Source organism: Phocoena sinus, chromosome X, assembly GCF_008692025.1.
Source record: "Phocoena sinus isolate mPhoSin1 chromosome X, mPhoSin1.pri, whole genome shotgun sequence".
Taxonomy (NCBI): domain Eukaryota; kingdom Metazoa; phylum Chordata; class Mammalia; order Artiodactyla; family Phocoenidae; genus Phocoena; species Phocoena sinus.
The window spans coordinates 6,874,860-6,888,802 of record NC_045784.1 but is presented as its reverse complement, the minus strand read 5'-3'; the positions used below and the strand labels follow the sequence as shown (position 1 = coordinate 6,888,802).

General features: G+C 49.7%; 2 protein-coding genes across 9 annotated transcripts in view; one reads left to right on the top strand and one right to left on the bottom strand.

The window, feature by feature from the left end:
• Positions 1-13,943, bottom strand: part of TBL1X (transducin beta like 1 X-linked) — a 230,767-nt gene that overhangs the window by 165,278 nt on the left and 51,546 nt on the right. The gene's annotated exons all lie outside the window — the stretch shown is intronic.
• The window catches only part of LOC116747761 (basic proline-rich protein-like), a 53,281-nt gene continuing 51,698 nt past the window's right edge, over positions 12,361-13,943 (top strand). The window contains exon 1 of the mRNA XM_032620289.1: positions 12,361-12,474. Within this exon, the coding sequence (XP_032476180.1) occupies positions 12,361-12,474 (114 nt within the window). The remainder of the gene's footprint in view (positions 12,475-13,943) is intronic.

The following is a 13,943-nucleotide window of genomic DNA, read 5'->3' as shown; positions in this document are numbered from 1 at the left end:
TTCAAATTATTCTTGTTAAGAGAAAAAAAAAAAAACAAACCCACTGACTTGGCACTTGTGTCGAGCTGGATATCTCTGGTTCACCATGCCAGTGTTACTAGTTTCTCCACGTCTCTCCGGAGAGCCGCGCTGGCGTGCCCATCCTCGCCCTGCAGACTCCGCGAGGCCTGGCCTTGGGCAGATGACCTCGAGTGTGGCAGAGTGAAAACCAGGCCAGAATCTCCACAGACATCACGCACCCCCAGATCCCCAGCTAGGACACCTCCCCAGAAAGTCTCACAGATCCCACAGGGCGGCAAGAGGCATATTTCTCGTGCTCCTGACTGAGCAAATACCTAATGATTAGGAGTTAGGAACATGTATTTTTTTGGGCTGCGTTGGGTCTTTGTTGCTGGGCGTGGGCTTTCTCTAGTTGCGGCGAGCGGGGGCTGCTCTTCATTGTGGTGCGCGGGCTTCTCATTGCGGTGGCTTCTCTTGTTGCGGAGCACGGGCTCTAGGCACGCGGGCTTCGATAGTTGTGGCCCACGGGCTCAGTAGTTGTGGCACATGGGCTCAGTAGTTGCGGCTCGCGGGCTTTACAGTGCAGGCTCAGCAGTTATGGCGCACGGGCTTAGTTGCTCCGCGGCATGTGGGATCTTCCCGGACGAGGGCTCGAACCCGTGTCCCCTGCCTTGGCAGGCGGATTCTTAACCACTGCGCCACCAGGGAAGCCCCCCAGATTAGCCTTTTAAACCCCAGTGAAGGCTGCACAGGACTCCTCATTCTCGCCCTCTGTTAGTGACCTGCTCCTTAGACAAGCCTTCCTGGAGGCGACGTGTAAGAAAGAGCACTTAGAATCATCTCTTCCTTAGGGAAAGCGCTTCCTTGAGAGAAACGCCGAATACCTCAGAGTTGTGCCAGACCTACAACCCCAACGTATGAGAAGACACTCCCTGCACGTGGGCTGAAGCCCGCTGGAAGGCTCTGGGCTACTTTGGAGACGAGTTTAAATCGCGTACTGAGCTTTACAGCTGGGCTGAGCACTGCCGTCTGGGGCCAGAGAGCGCTCTCATTCTGGCTCTGGTCCTCTTAGTTTCCACCCCTGTGGGACACTTGTGCTGGTGAAACGCTTAGTTCTCCTAGTTTAGAGTTTCTTTTTCACGTGTGATCTTCGAGGAGCTGCATCTTCCCTGGCGCCTAGCTGATTCAGATGCCACGTCAAGAACCTTCCTGTGCGGCTGTGACCTGGCCGTGACGGAGAGCAGGGGCACATGGCTGTTGGGTTGTGTACGAGAATCTCGTGTTTGTGTGAGAACGTACTATTTCCTCCTTTCCAGGCACCACACCTGGCACCTAGAAGACCTCAGCTAAGTCCAACCAAATAAATTAGAGAGTGAGACTTAAAGAAGGGTCCTCACGCTTGCCCTTTACAACCACTGACAGACCAGGAGAGCTGCATGCCACCAGCATACAGATGACACATCCTAATGTCTCTGCTTACCCTGCCTCCTGTGGTTTGCTTTCAATCCACAGGATGGGCTTGTGTACCCCACGCAGGGTGTGAGCTGGTCCAAGAAGGGCCAGGGGAAGAGGAGGAGAGAAGAAAGGACCCAAACCTCTTACTCACAATCAGGAAAACGTACATTTGATTCCAACAGCACCAGCATCCCTGCTGCCTTGAGAAGTGAGACACACAGGGGCCTTCACGGTGACCGAGGTCGACAGCCGGCGCACCTGGAGACCCAGCCTCCCTCCAGTCAGCTGATCTCCTGCTCTGTCCCCTGGTCCCACCCACAAAAGACACTCAGGCAGGCACCCAGAACAGTCATAAATCACGTCCGGGGAGGCAAAGAGGCAGCAGGGACATTCACCTGGAACGCCAAGGCACAGACGCTTGTCACCACTCACCGTGGCTTCCAGGCCCGTGAACTGAACGTCCCTTGTTCCTCAAACGGGGTAACAAGGCTTGGCCTACCTGTCTCACGGGGATGCACAGAGACGTGCTGAAAACCACAGAGCACGGCAACCGTTCGCTATGATGAGCCCTGATCGGGGAGACAGGCCGAGGGCTCACGCTGCATTCGCCCTACGAGCGCCCAGGGACTGAACAGCTGAGCTGTCGCTGCACGGGCCAACTGACAAGCTTTTCGGGACACCACAGTTCCCTGCAATCTGGGGCTCCTGTACACACCAAACACATCGAGTCGCGCGGAACTCTACAGTGCAGTCTAAGACAGTCTAGCACGTGGACGTTTATCCGGTTTTAACTGTCCCTGCCCTAGCCCTCTTCCTAACTGTTCCCCAGTTTCTTTATGGGGAATTTCTTTTCCTTCTCTGTCTCACCCATAGCGCTAGGAACAGAGGAGAAGCGACCATGGCACAAAGGAAGGGTCCAGCTCCCCGGCACGCTGGTCTCCCCCACGGTTTTAGCAGCAGTCGAAGCAAAGTGTTCACGAGCTTATGACTATGAAAATCTGCAAAAGCAAGACATGTTACCGTCAGCGACGAGTTGAGTCCTCTGCTCCCTGCACCCTCTCTCCCGACCAAGAGAGGACGAGGGGAAGCGGAGTTACCTCGATACATCTGCCCTGGCTCAGCGGGATACAGCTGTGGGATTCGCAAACGTCCCCTTGTACGGCTGTGTCACTGCCGGCTGTGCTGGAACTAAGAATGGCTTCCAGAAATACTCTACTTTAGGACAAATTATCCAAAGTCAGGGCACACTGGGCAGTGCCAGGTAGACTATCATGATATAAACTGCGAGAGGGCAGAGGAGAAACAAAACTGGAAACTATCAAAGCCAGAAGCTAGCCTACGGAAAATTCTTCCACAGAATTTTTATCAAATCATTTGTCAATTTTTACCATTTATCTCATAAAATTACTAGAGACTTTCCAAAGTTGAAGAAGCCAAAAAAGTTCACATCCCATTACGAATAACGGGCCGCAGCAGCAGCTGGTCACCAGGCTACAGGAGACCCTGGACGGTGTATTTCCTCTACGGAAAATAATACTGTAAAGCCACTGTCACAGAAGGAGGTGACCTACGAACACACAACTTAGGGGGAAAATGGGAAAAAAATAGACAGGCACGTCAGGCCATGAATTCATTCATAAATCTTACTTTCCCATAATGTGCTACCTGCAGTACCTGCCAACTTTGAAAACTTGTCTAAGTACTTGCTCCCCTCAAAACCAGGCGAGGGCAAGTCCTCGCAGGAGGACTGCCAGGCTGGCTCTACCGAACCCCTGGTCTAGCCTAGAGATGGGCACATGCTTCCAGGTCAGCCAATTAAATACGCACACGCACATGGGCGCGCGCGCACACACACACGCACACACAGACACGCACACACACTTTGAATCGTGAGGTACTGACACAGAACAGAGATGTAGCTGGAGTTTCTTTTATGGTCTTGGTTACACTGGCGTGATGAAAGGTCGTTCCTGCCAGAGCGAGAATTCTCCATTCTGCAGACTGTCCTGGATGCCTGCTGCTCCCAAGACTGGGCCTCGCTGCCCTGCTTCAACTCCCAAGGGTCCAGCTTCAGCCAGGCAGGAACTGTTTATCTTGTTCAAAACCGAGAACCCTACAGGATACTCACTGGATCTACAAAGGGATATATGTCTCCTGGTATACAAACATGCCCAAGATATATGTGCTTATGTGTGTGTATTCTGTTAATAGGTTTGTTTTCGTTTAAAATCGAGCTGTAAATGAAGTACACACAACACACATGCTCATAATTGCATGCAAAACATCAGGAAAACTACACAAGAAACTACCAACAGTGTTTACTCTGGGAAGTGAGATTATGAGGGAGAAAGAGGCTTTTACTTCTAACTCATACCCTTCGGTACTCTTTGAATTTTTAAATTTTTAAGTAAATAAACAGCATGTACTATAATAAATGCATACAAAACTAAAAGGAGGGCCAAACCTACAGAAGAAACTCTCAGCCATGAGAAATGCTTAATCTCCTCTTGCATCTTTTTTTCCCCCTTCTTTGTAAGGCAATTCCCTCTGACAATATTCACCCTGAGGTTCATCTCCATCCGAGGGCCAAGTTCAATCTAACCACCCAGCGTTCCAAGGAGCAACACAGAAACCTCCTTCTCTCAGAGAAGCAGAACTGAATTGCCAAATCTAGCCTTGGTAGCTCAAGCTCGACACACCGGCTTTCCCACGTTAGGTGCTTCACATTTAATGAATAAAAAAAAAATCATGAATGAATGAGTTGCACCATAATGAATGAGTTGGCCTTATGATCATTTGTTTCTACAACACTGAATCAGTACAGCTAATTATAGTTAAACTCCACCAAAAACATCTTTGCTTTTTTGTTTTGTTTTGTTCTTATATTGCTTGATTCCCAGCGTCCTTCTTTATCCTGGTGAGTGAAATTCTCTCTTTAACTGTTCGTTACTTACACCTCACACAAACAGTACATTCTTAACAAATGCTGGAGAGGGTGTGGAGAAAAGGGAACCCTCTTGCACTGTTGGTGGGAATGGAAATTGATACAGGCACTATGGAGAACATTATGGAAGTTCCTTAAAAAACTAAAACTAGAACTACCATACGACCCAGCAATCCCACTACTGGGCATATACCCAGAGAAAACCATAATTCAAAAAGACACATGCACCCCAATGTTCATTGCAGCACTATTTACAACAGCCAGGTCACGGAAGCAACCTAAATGTCCATCGATAGACGAATGGATAAAGAAGACATGGTACATATATATGATGGAATATTACTCAGGCATAAAAAGGAACGAAACTGGGTCATTTGTAGAGACGTGGATGGACCTAGAGACTGCCATACAGAGTGAAGTAAGTCAGAAAGAGAAAGACAAATATATTAATAATTGTAATATATAATTAATTATTAATATAATTAATAATTATATTAATATATAATATTAATGTTTATATGTGGAATCTAGAAAAATGGTACAGATGAACCGGTTTGAAGGGTAGAAACTGAGACACAGATGTAGAGAACAAACGTATGGACACCAAGGGGGGAAGTGGTGGTGGGGGGGGGATGAATTGGGAGATTGGGATTGACACGTATACAAGAATATGTATAAAATAGATAACTAATAAGAACCTGCTGTATAAAAAAATAAAGTAAGATAAAGTTCAAAAAAACCATAGTACATTCTGCTTTTATTACCAATTAGAAAGGAAAAGCAAAGTTAGAAACTGGGAGAAAACGCTGCATTCATACTTGATCAGACTGATAGAAAAAGCATTTTTACATCCTTAACATGACAATGAGACAGGGATACATATAAATTATGTTAGACCAACTAACAGTAACAGTCCCTGGGGCTTGTCACTAAATTGGAGGGTTTTCCAAAGAACACCCCAAGCATTAGTGAATGCAGAAGCATCTTCTCTCCCACTTTTATCCATAATAAAAATTATGGAGAAAAGAAATCCTGCCTAACCCACTGAATTTGGATTTGATTGTAATTAACTGTCCTTTCTCACCTGTTAATATAAAACATTTTGCTATTTCTAAATTAGCACATATTGGAAAGGAAGATCATTTCCTTGGGTATCACTTCCCTCAGCTGCTCCAGCCTTCTACTAATGACCCCAAAGTATGTAAATTTAACCCTCGTGAAGGAAGCTTAACTTTATAAAGGAGGGAAACACAGCAAGATAACTCCACAGTTGTCTGTGAAGGAGGCAGTGCAAGTCACAGTTGCTCTCTGGCTTCACCTGCCAAATGACTTGATCTCTCCAGTACAAAAAACAAATTTCGGACTTCCCTGGTGGCGCAGTGGTTGAGAGTCCGCCTGCCGATGCAGGGGACACGGGTTCGTGCCCAGGTCTGGGAAGATCCCACATGCCGCGGAGCAGCTGGGCCTGTGAGCCATGGCCACTGAGCCTGCGCGTCCGGAGCCTGTGCTCCGGAACGGGAGAGGCCACAGCAGTGAGAGGGCCGCGTAAAAAAAAACAAGAAAACAAATTTCAACAACCGTTACTTAGGGCCTTGGGAAGCCTGGGCTGACCGTCTGGCTCTGACCATGTCCTCTGATTATGATCAGGCTCTAGCATGCCCTGGTCCTACGAGTCAGTAGCCACCCAGGGTGTGGTTCCTTTGTAACTTGCAGTCTGTGCCTCATCCTTTGTCCTGGTAACCCACCTAGTACACCAGACCCTCTAGAACCCGAATCCTGCCTGGCACATAGTAAGTGCTCAATGCGTGTGAGCTCTGACAGTGAAATAATGATGTGCTGACAAGCTACTATGATCTCTGCCCACAGGGTCCACCACTTCACGTCTTGTGCCAAATTCTCCCTGAGCTACACCCAGCGCTTGTTGGAACATCTGTACAAACTCTGGATGCTCTGCTCTACTGCCAACTAGGGATGTCTTCTAAGACTCCACCCAGAACCGAGTCTATCCCCCGGCACCTTTCTGAGCCCAGCGGGTCGGTCTAGTTCTAACTCAGCCTACTGTCTACATGGATCATCTGCAACTGATGGGACATGCCCTTCCCGTGAACTGCTAACACGGTGGATGAGAAGACTCAACCACCTGGTCTTCACCTGTTTGCCCGAGCACACGTAGGTTTCAGGCTCTGTGGGAGGTACAGGACTACACGATGAACGTGACGCAGCCCTGGTTGTGACACAAGAACACTTTGGTGTGGAGAGACGTATATCTATAGACTATCATAAAACAACAGAAATGCTTATAACAAACTGCCCCTGGCATATTATAAAACACAGACCAAAAAAAGCCATCTGGGTGGGAGACAAAGGCCTCCTGGAGAAGGTGATACAGGAGCCAAGTTTTAAAGAAAACGCAAAGTTAGGAGGAAAAGGGACTAGTAGGGACCGTCAGAAAACGCCCCTCGTTTATTTTATAACAGAAACTAGCCTTTCCCAGGTAGCCCATATGTACCAAGATTTTCACCTGTGTCCATCTCATCTCACTGAGTTCATTCAACTACCTTATAAAGTAAATAGCGTCAAGTCCATTCTCCTGACTCAGAGACCAAGGCAGAAAGAGGTTACCTAGGCAAGGCTCCACACCACTCAATGGAGGGGCCTCATCCCACCCTGATCCGAGTCACTCCCAGACCACACATTTCCAGGATACCTACGACCTTTGTGGGACCACAGTATCGTGACGAACGTCACAAGAAGGGCTTTGTGCCTTTAAACAAGTTCACGTGTGCCCAAACATTCCTCTTCATCCCCAAACACAATCTCTCCTTTCCCTCGTTGCAGCCACTCAAAGGCCCACGAAGGGTTAAGAAAATCAACACCCTCATTCCTCCTTGCCAGGCTCCTTCAACCTGAACTCTAACCCGCCCCTCCTCAGCCCTCCTGTTCCAGTACCACGTTCCCTGAGCTTCGGCAGGCCAGGACCGCCACGCGGTCCACCTGCCCGCTGTCCTCCGCCCCAGCTGGTGCTGACGGCAGCAGCCCCAGGCCTGCTTCTCCCAAAGGTGCACCCACACCTCGGCATCCAAGCATGCAACTTCTCCCCTGGCCACCTTTACCCGCCAAAGGTTCATTGGTAGATAACAAACACGCTCTGGGGTCTGGACACGTGACACAAAAAATAAAAGGGGCTTCCCTGGTAGCTCAGTGGTTGAGAATCTGCCTGCTAATGCAGGGGACACGGGTTCGAGCCCTGATCCGGAAAGATCCCACATGCCGCGGAGTGGCTGAGCCCATGAGCCACAACTACTGAGCCTGCGCGTCTGGAGCCTGTGCTCCGCAACAAGAGAGGCCACGATAGTGAGAGGCCCGCATGCCACAACGGGGAGTGGCCCCTGCTTGCCACAATTAGAGAAAGCCCTAGCACAGAAACGAAGAGCCAACACAGTAAAAAAAATTAATTAATTAATTAATAAACTCCTACCCGCAACATCTTCTTTTAAAAAAATAAATAAAAATAAGAACAGGGCTCCCCCGTGGTGCAGTGGTTGGGAGTCCGCCTGCCGATGCAGGGGACGTGGGTTCGTGACCCCGTCCGGGAGGATCCCACATGCCACGGAGCGGCTGGGCCTGTGAGCCATGGCCGCTGAGTCTGCGCGTCCGGAGCCTGTGCTCCGCAACGGGAGAGGCCACAGCAGTGAGAGGCCCGCGTACCGCAAAAAAAAAAAAAAAAAGAACAAATACCACTGAGGAAACTGACACATAAGACAGAGCTGGACCCTCCCATCAACCCTTTACTGTAAGAAAAGTCACATAAACCAGGCAGAAATTATTAAAACTCAAAGAGCAGCACGGCTGTCACGAAGACAGGACCCTTGAGGAAGGAAAAACAAAACAGAACAGAACAAAATCCAGACAGAATAAATCAATCTCCGTAAATCATCGTGTTTAAATAATGCACAGAGCCCTCAGACATCACACAGCACAGATGGCCCAGCGGTTAACACTTAAGCTCCTCGAGTCCCTGTCCCGTCCCCTCCACGGCCCTCGATGTCCATGCCCTGATCTCAGCTGCACGGATGCACTCCCACCGCCTCAAACGGGCACATCTTGAGGCTTCTCGTGGTCACAGAGAATCACGTCCCTTCCAAAGACTTCAATGCTGCAGGTTCTACCGTGCCGCCCACCTCTCCACAAGCGGCACCACAAGCCCCCATGTGCCTCTGCAAACTTAAATTTAAGTGTAAGTTGAATTTAAGTTCATAGCAGCATTATTCACAGTAGTCAAAAGGCAGAGATAACCCAAGTGTCTATCAATAGATGAATGGACAGAAAAAATGTGACTTATACCCACAATGGAGTATGATTCAGGCTTTCTCTCTCTCTCTCTCTCTCTCTCCTTCTTTGGCTGGGCGCTGGGTCTTCGTTGCTGTGCGCGGGCTTTCTCTAGTTGCGGCGAGCGGGGGCTACTCTTTGTTGCGGTGCGCGGGCTTCTCATTGCGGTGGCTTCTCCTGCTGTGGAGCATTGCTCCCAGGTGTGTGGGATCTTCCCGAAGGAGGGCTCGAACCTGTGTCCCCTGCATTGGCAGGCGGATTCTCAACCACTGCTCAACCAGGCAAGTCCCCGATTCAGGCTTTAAAAGGGAAGTCTGACAAATGCTCCAACACGGAATGAGCCTCAAGGACATGAAGCCAAGTGAAATGAACCCATCACAAAAGGATGCATACTCTATGATTCCACTCATATGAGTCACCCAGCGTAGTCAAATCCATAGAGACAGAAAGTAGAATAGAGGTTATCAGGGGACAGGGGAGGGGAGGAAGGGGAATTACTGTTTAAAGAGGAGAGTTTCCCGTAAAATAGATAGCTAGTGGGAAGCAGCCGCATAGCACAGGGAGATCAGCTCGGTGCTTTGCGGACCGCCTGGAGGGGTGGGACAGGGAGGGTGCGAGGGAGGGAGACGCAAGAGGGAAGAGATATGGGAACATATGTATATGTATAACTGATTCACTTTGTTATAAAGCAGAAACTAACACACCATTGTAAAGCAATTATATTCCAATAAAGATGTAAAAAAAAGGGGGGGGGGAGAGAGTTTCCATTTGGGCAGATGAAAAAGTTCTGGAGATGGATGACGGCGATGACTGTACAACCATGGGAACCGAGTTAAAGCCACAGAACTCTACATTTTAAAATGGTTGAAACGGTACATTTTGTTATATGTATTTGACCACAATAAAAAAGGTAAACGAAATTTAAAATTCAATTCTTCTGTCCCACGAGTCCCACCTCAGGCGCTCACTGGCCCCACCGGAACGGCTACCACAGGGCCAGCACAGATGATGGAAGGTTTCCGCCCCTGCAGAAAGTTAGTGGGTAACGTTGGTTAGTGGCCGCTGACCCTCTGAAAAGGTACACTGAACCAGCCCACTGTGCTGTCCAGCACACATTCATTCAGCAAGCGTTGCTGAACACCATTCCTCTTGGTGCCAGGCACTCGGTCCGAGTGCTGATAAATACAAAGCATCAAGACATGCTTGGGAGCCAACACTTCCTAGGATGGCGGAGGAGCGCACAGTTGAAAGAGAAATCACAATGTAACGCGACATGTGACATTTCACCCATGTAAGCCAAATGCTAACTGCCTCCCGACTTTGTTCTTTCCAGCACACATTCCAGAATGCTCTACGTTGCTCAAGGGCCAGCTTCCTAAGCCAGTGCAGATCACGCTGCACCTAGACTTCCACAGAGTCTCCACTTCTCTCCTCCCCACCCAAGAGCTCATTTTCCCTCCCACCGTCTTAAAGGAAGAATTAGCCTTTACCTTCCCAAAGTTAGTCCCACCAACCCTTCTTGATTCCATCCTCTCCTGCCTGTTCTGCGCCCCTCTCCATCCTCATCTCTTATCTCTCCGTATCCATAATTCCAAAGGACCCCCTACCCTTAGTCTAGGACAAGCTCAACTTCCTCTTAGTATAGGGAAAGCCAGGCTGTCTTCTCCTTTCCAGTCCAACAGGGCTAGGCAAACTACTTCGGAGAAGGGCCAGGTAATAAACTTCGCAGGCTGTGCGGATCACAGGCCATCTGTGTTGTATTACTGCTCTTCACTCTTCTTTCACTCCTCTTTAAAATGTAACAAGCGTTGTTAGCTTGGGGGCAGGGTGGAGGTGTACAGGGATCCGGCCCATGGGACACAGGGCGCCAGCTCGAGCTACATGTTACTCTCAGATCATTTTTTCTTAGGTACATTTTTTGATGTGGCCCTTCTCTGTCCAAAAAGACAACACTTGGCGGCCTCCCCTCTTTCCAGAGTATGGGCCTTCAAGACCCCAACCCCCCCTCTGAAAGTCCCAGCTCGCTCTCCCCTTCAAACACCTTTGAGCACCGCCCAAATGGCCCACTCCGTGCCACCCTCCTTGTCCTGCCACCGAGCTGCGTCCACACCGCCTAGTGACCCTTGCCCAGATCCATCACACGTGCAGAGCCCCGGGCGACCGCCACCATGTTTACAAAACATCACTGTCTCCAGTTACAGTGACCTTCCTGTGCGGCCACTAGCCCAAGCCTCCCTAACCTATGGTGCCGTCTCCCCAGGACACCGAGAACAAGCCTCCCTAACCTTCTCCCCAGGACACCGAGAACAAGCCTCCCTCACCTATGGTGCCGTCTCCCCAGGACACGGAGAACAAGCCTCCCTAACCTTCTCCCCAGGACACCGAGAACAAGCCTCCCTCACCTATGGTGCCGTCTCCCCAGGACACCGAGAACAAGCCTCCCTAACCTATGGTGCTGTCTCCCCAGGACACCGAGAACAAGCCTCCCTCACCTATGGTGCCGTCTCCCCAGGACACGGAGAACAAGCCTCCCTAACCTTCTCCCCAGGACACCGAGAACAAGCCTCCCTCACCTATGGTGCCGTCTCCCCAGGACACCGAGAACAAGCCTCCCTAACCTATGGTGCTGTCTCCCCAGGACACCGAGAACAAGCCTCCCTCACCTATGGTGCCGTCTCCCCAGGACACGGAGAACAAGTTATTCCTGATACGCTACGGTTGCTCAACGAAGGTTTTCTTAAGGAATGACAGCTCTCAACCTATACAGTATTGTAACTCAACTATACCTCAATTAAAAAGATTAAAATAAAATGCACCTGCCCACACAAAGAAAGAACGAGAACCCTCGTCTCCACGGGGGGCATCAGAAGCAGAATTTGAGTCGTTCTCACCTTGATCACCACTAGGCACCACCACAGCAGGGCTGCGCGATTTCTTGTCTGACCTGTGAGTCAGAGGACCGGTTCCGTTCCTCCGTCTACTGGGAGTCCCTCTCAGGAGAGGGCACACCTGATAGGCCATCACCAAAGTCATCTCTTTTTATACGATCACTGCTATGGACTGAACGTTTGTGTCCCCCCAAAATTCAGACGCGGACGCCTACTCCCCAGCGTGACAATATTTGGAGGTGGGGCCTTTGGGAGGTGATTGGGTCGTGAGAACGGAGTCCTCAAGAACAGCGGCAGTGCCCTTATACATGAGACCCCAGAGAGCTCCCTCAGCCCTTCCACCGGTGGGGACACAGCGAGGAGACGACCATCTATGAATGAACCAGGAAGCAGGTTCTCACCAGCCACCAAATTTGCCTGCACCATGACGCTGGACTTCCAGCCTCCAGAACGTTGAGAAATAAATTTCTGCGGTTTACGAGCCAGCCAGCTTACGGTATTTCGTTACAGGAGCACGAAGGGACGAAGACAAACCACCCCTGGGCAGATTCAAAGCTCTCAGGTGTCTGGGTAGTCACCAATGTGAAGAGAGGATCAGGGGTCAAAGGTCCTCAGCACAGCCGGAGCCTCTCACGACACAGGGCAGACTGCAGGCAGGTCAAGGTCATTCTTCCACTCACTCCATAGGTACTTATGAAGCACCTACTATAGGCCAACACAGCGCTGGAGAGTGAGGTAGCTACGATGGGAAGCAAAACTACCTCTAACAGCAAACTCTTCAACACAGCCAAACAAGAATGCGAGGGCATTTCTGTCACCAACATACACACATCACGCAAGACAGGACACGTCTCGACGGTAAGGACCAAGATCGCTGAGACGCCCCACCTGGCCCGCCACGCTGCGCTTCACTCAAGTGAGCGCTCAGTAAATACCGGCCACACAGAACTGCGCTCCAAACGATTACCTCAAAAGCCTTTGGTAACTCTGGAAGGAATGAGGACTGACCTTTGCGTAACTACTTCAAGACTGAAAAGCAGAGAGCAGCAACGCAGAGCCTCGGGACCGCTCCGGGAATAATCAAAACCAGAGAAGGACGTGTGTGAACAGATTCTGCACTTCAGTTTCTGGTGCAGAGAGATGGCTCTTATCCTTCAAGCAGGAGAGAAATTCAAGTCATTGCCTCAATCCAATAGCTGGCAAGTGTCTTTGTCGTGAAAATTCAATTAGCAGTCTGTGACCTTCACGTCATTTCTCGGTCTGTAGCTGCACTCCACTCCCGCTGAGGTTAAATGCACCACAGTGGTCGGGAAGCGCCCCATTTAGAAGATGTGCCCTCGCCTTTTCAGAACGAGCTGTGCTTTGATTCTACAGCTACGCTAAAGAGGGCTGCTGGGTCAACGTTTATAGGCGGGTTCCATGGAAATTATCTCGCAATTACTACCTGTGTGTACCAAACGGAACTTATTTAAGTTTCCAGGGTAGTGGCAGTACGACACCACCATCACTTGATAAAAGTGCTCAATTCCAATGCTTGGCCAAACAAGAACTGTCCAATACACTTAAAATCTGATAGCTTTGATGTAACAGCCACTTAATAGCTATCACAGTACCTGCTTGTCAGGTACTTTAAAACATAGAGGGCATGGACGGAACTCACCACGGGATAAGCAGGCCTGTTACTGGTGCACTTGAAGCTGTCAGAGTTCACTAAAAATCATGGCACAACTGGGTATTTGACTGGTATAACACGGGTGCAAGGCGCTCGCTGGCTAATTCAGGCCGATCGATTTCAAGCCATCCTAGCGTAAAGAGTGAATTATTCATCAACGTTTAGGGAATAAATCATATGACCTTAAACATTCGTGCCCCCCCACCTCAATTTCACCGATACCGATACTCTACTGCTGGTCTGTGAAATGTACATCACTGTAATCCTGCCACACCCACAATTCCATGAAAACAGCTTTGCTCTACACAGGCTTTTCACAGTAGGAACGTACAGAGGTACGCCTGGACACAGAACTTTAAGGACAGACTAGTCTATCTACTTACACCCAAACAAAGAGAATATGAAGCACGCTGGTCACCAATACTAAGCATTCAGTATTAACGATACCCATTAACGACGGGTCTACTGACTTCTCAAGCAGTAATACACCAAGCGCGGATCTGGGCTGAGCTCAACCACAGCCAGAGGACGTCTGCTGGATGCTCCCATCCGCCCCAAGGAGCACCGAGTACGACCCCCCAGAAGCACAGCCAGTGACCAGGTCGGAATTTCCGGCAACCTGACCCTTCTGGCCTGGTAATTTAGCATCCCTGAC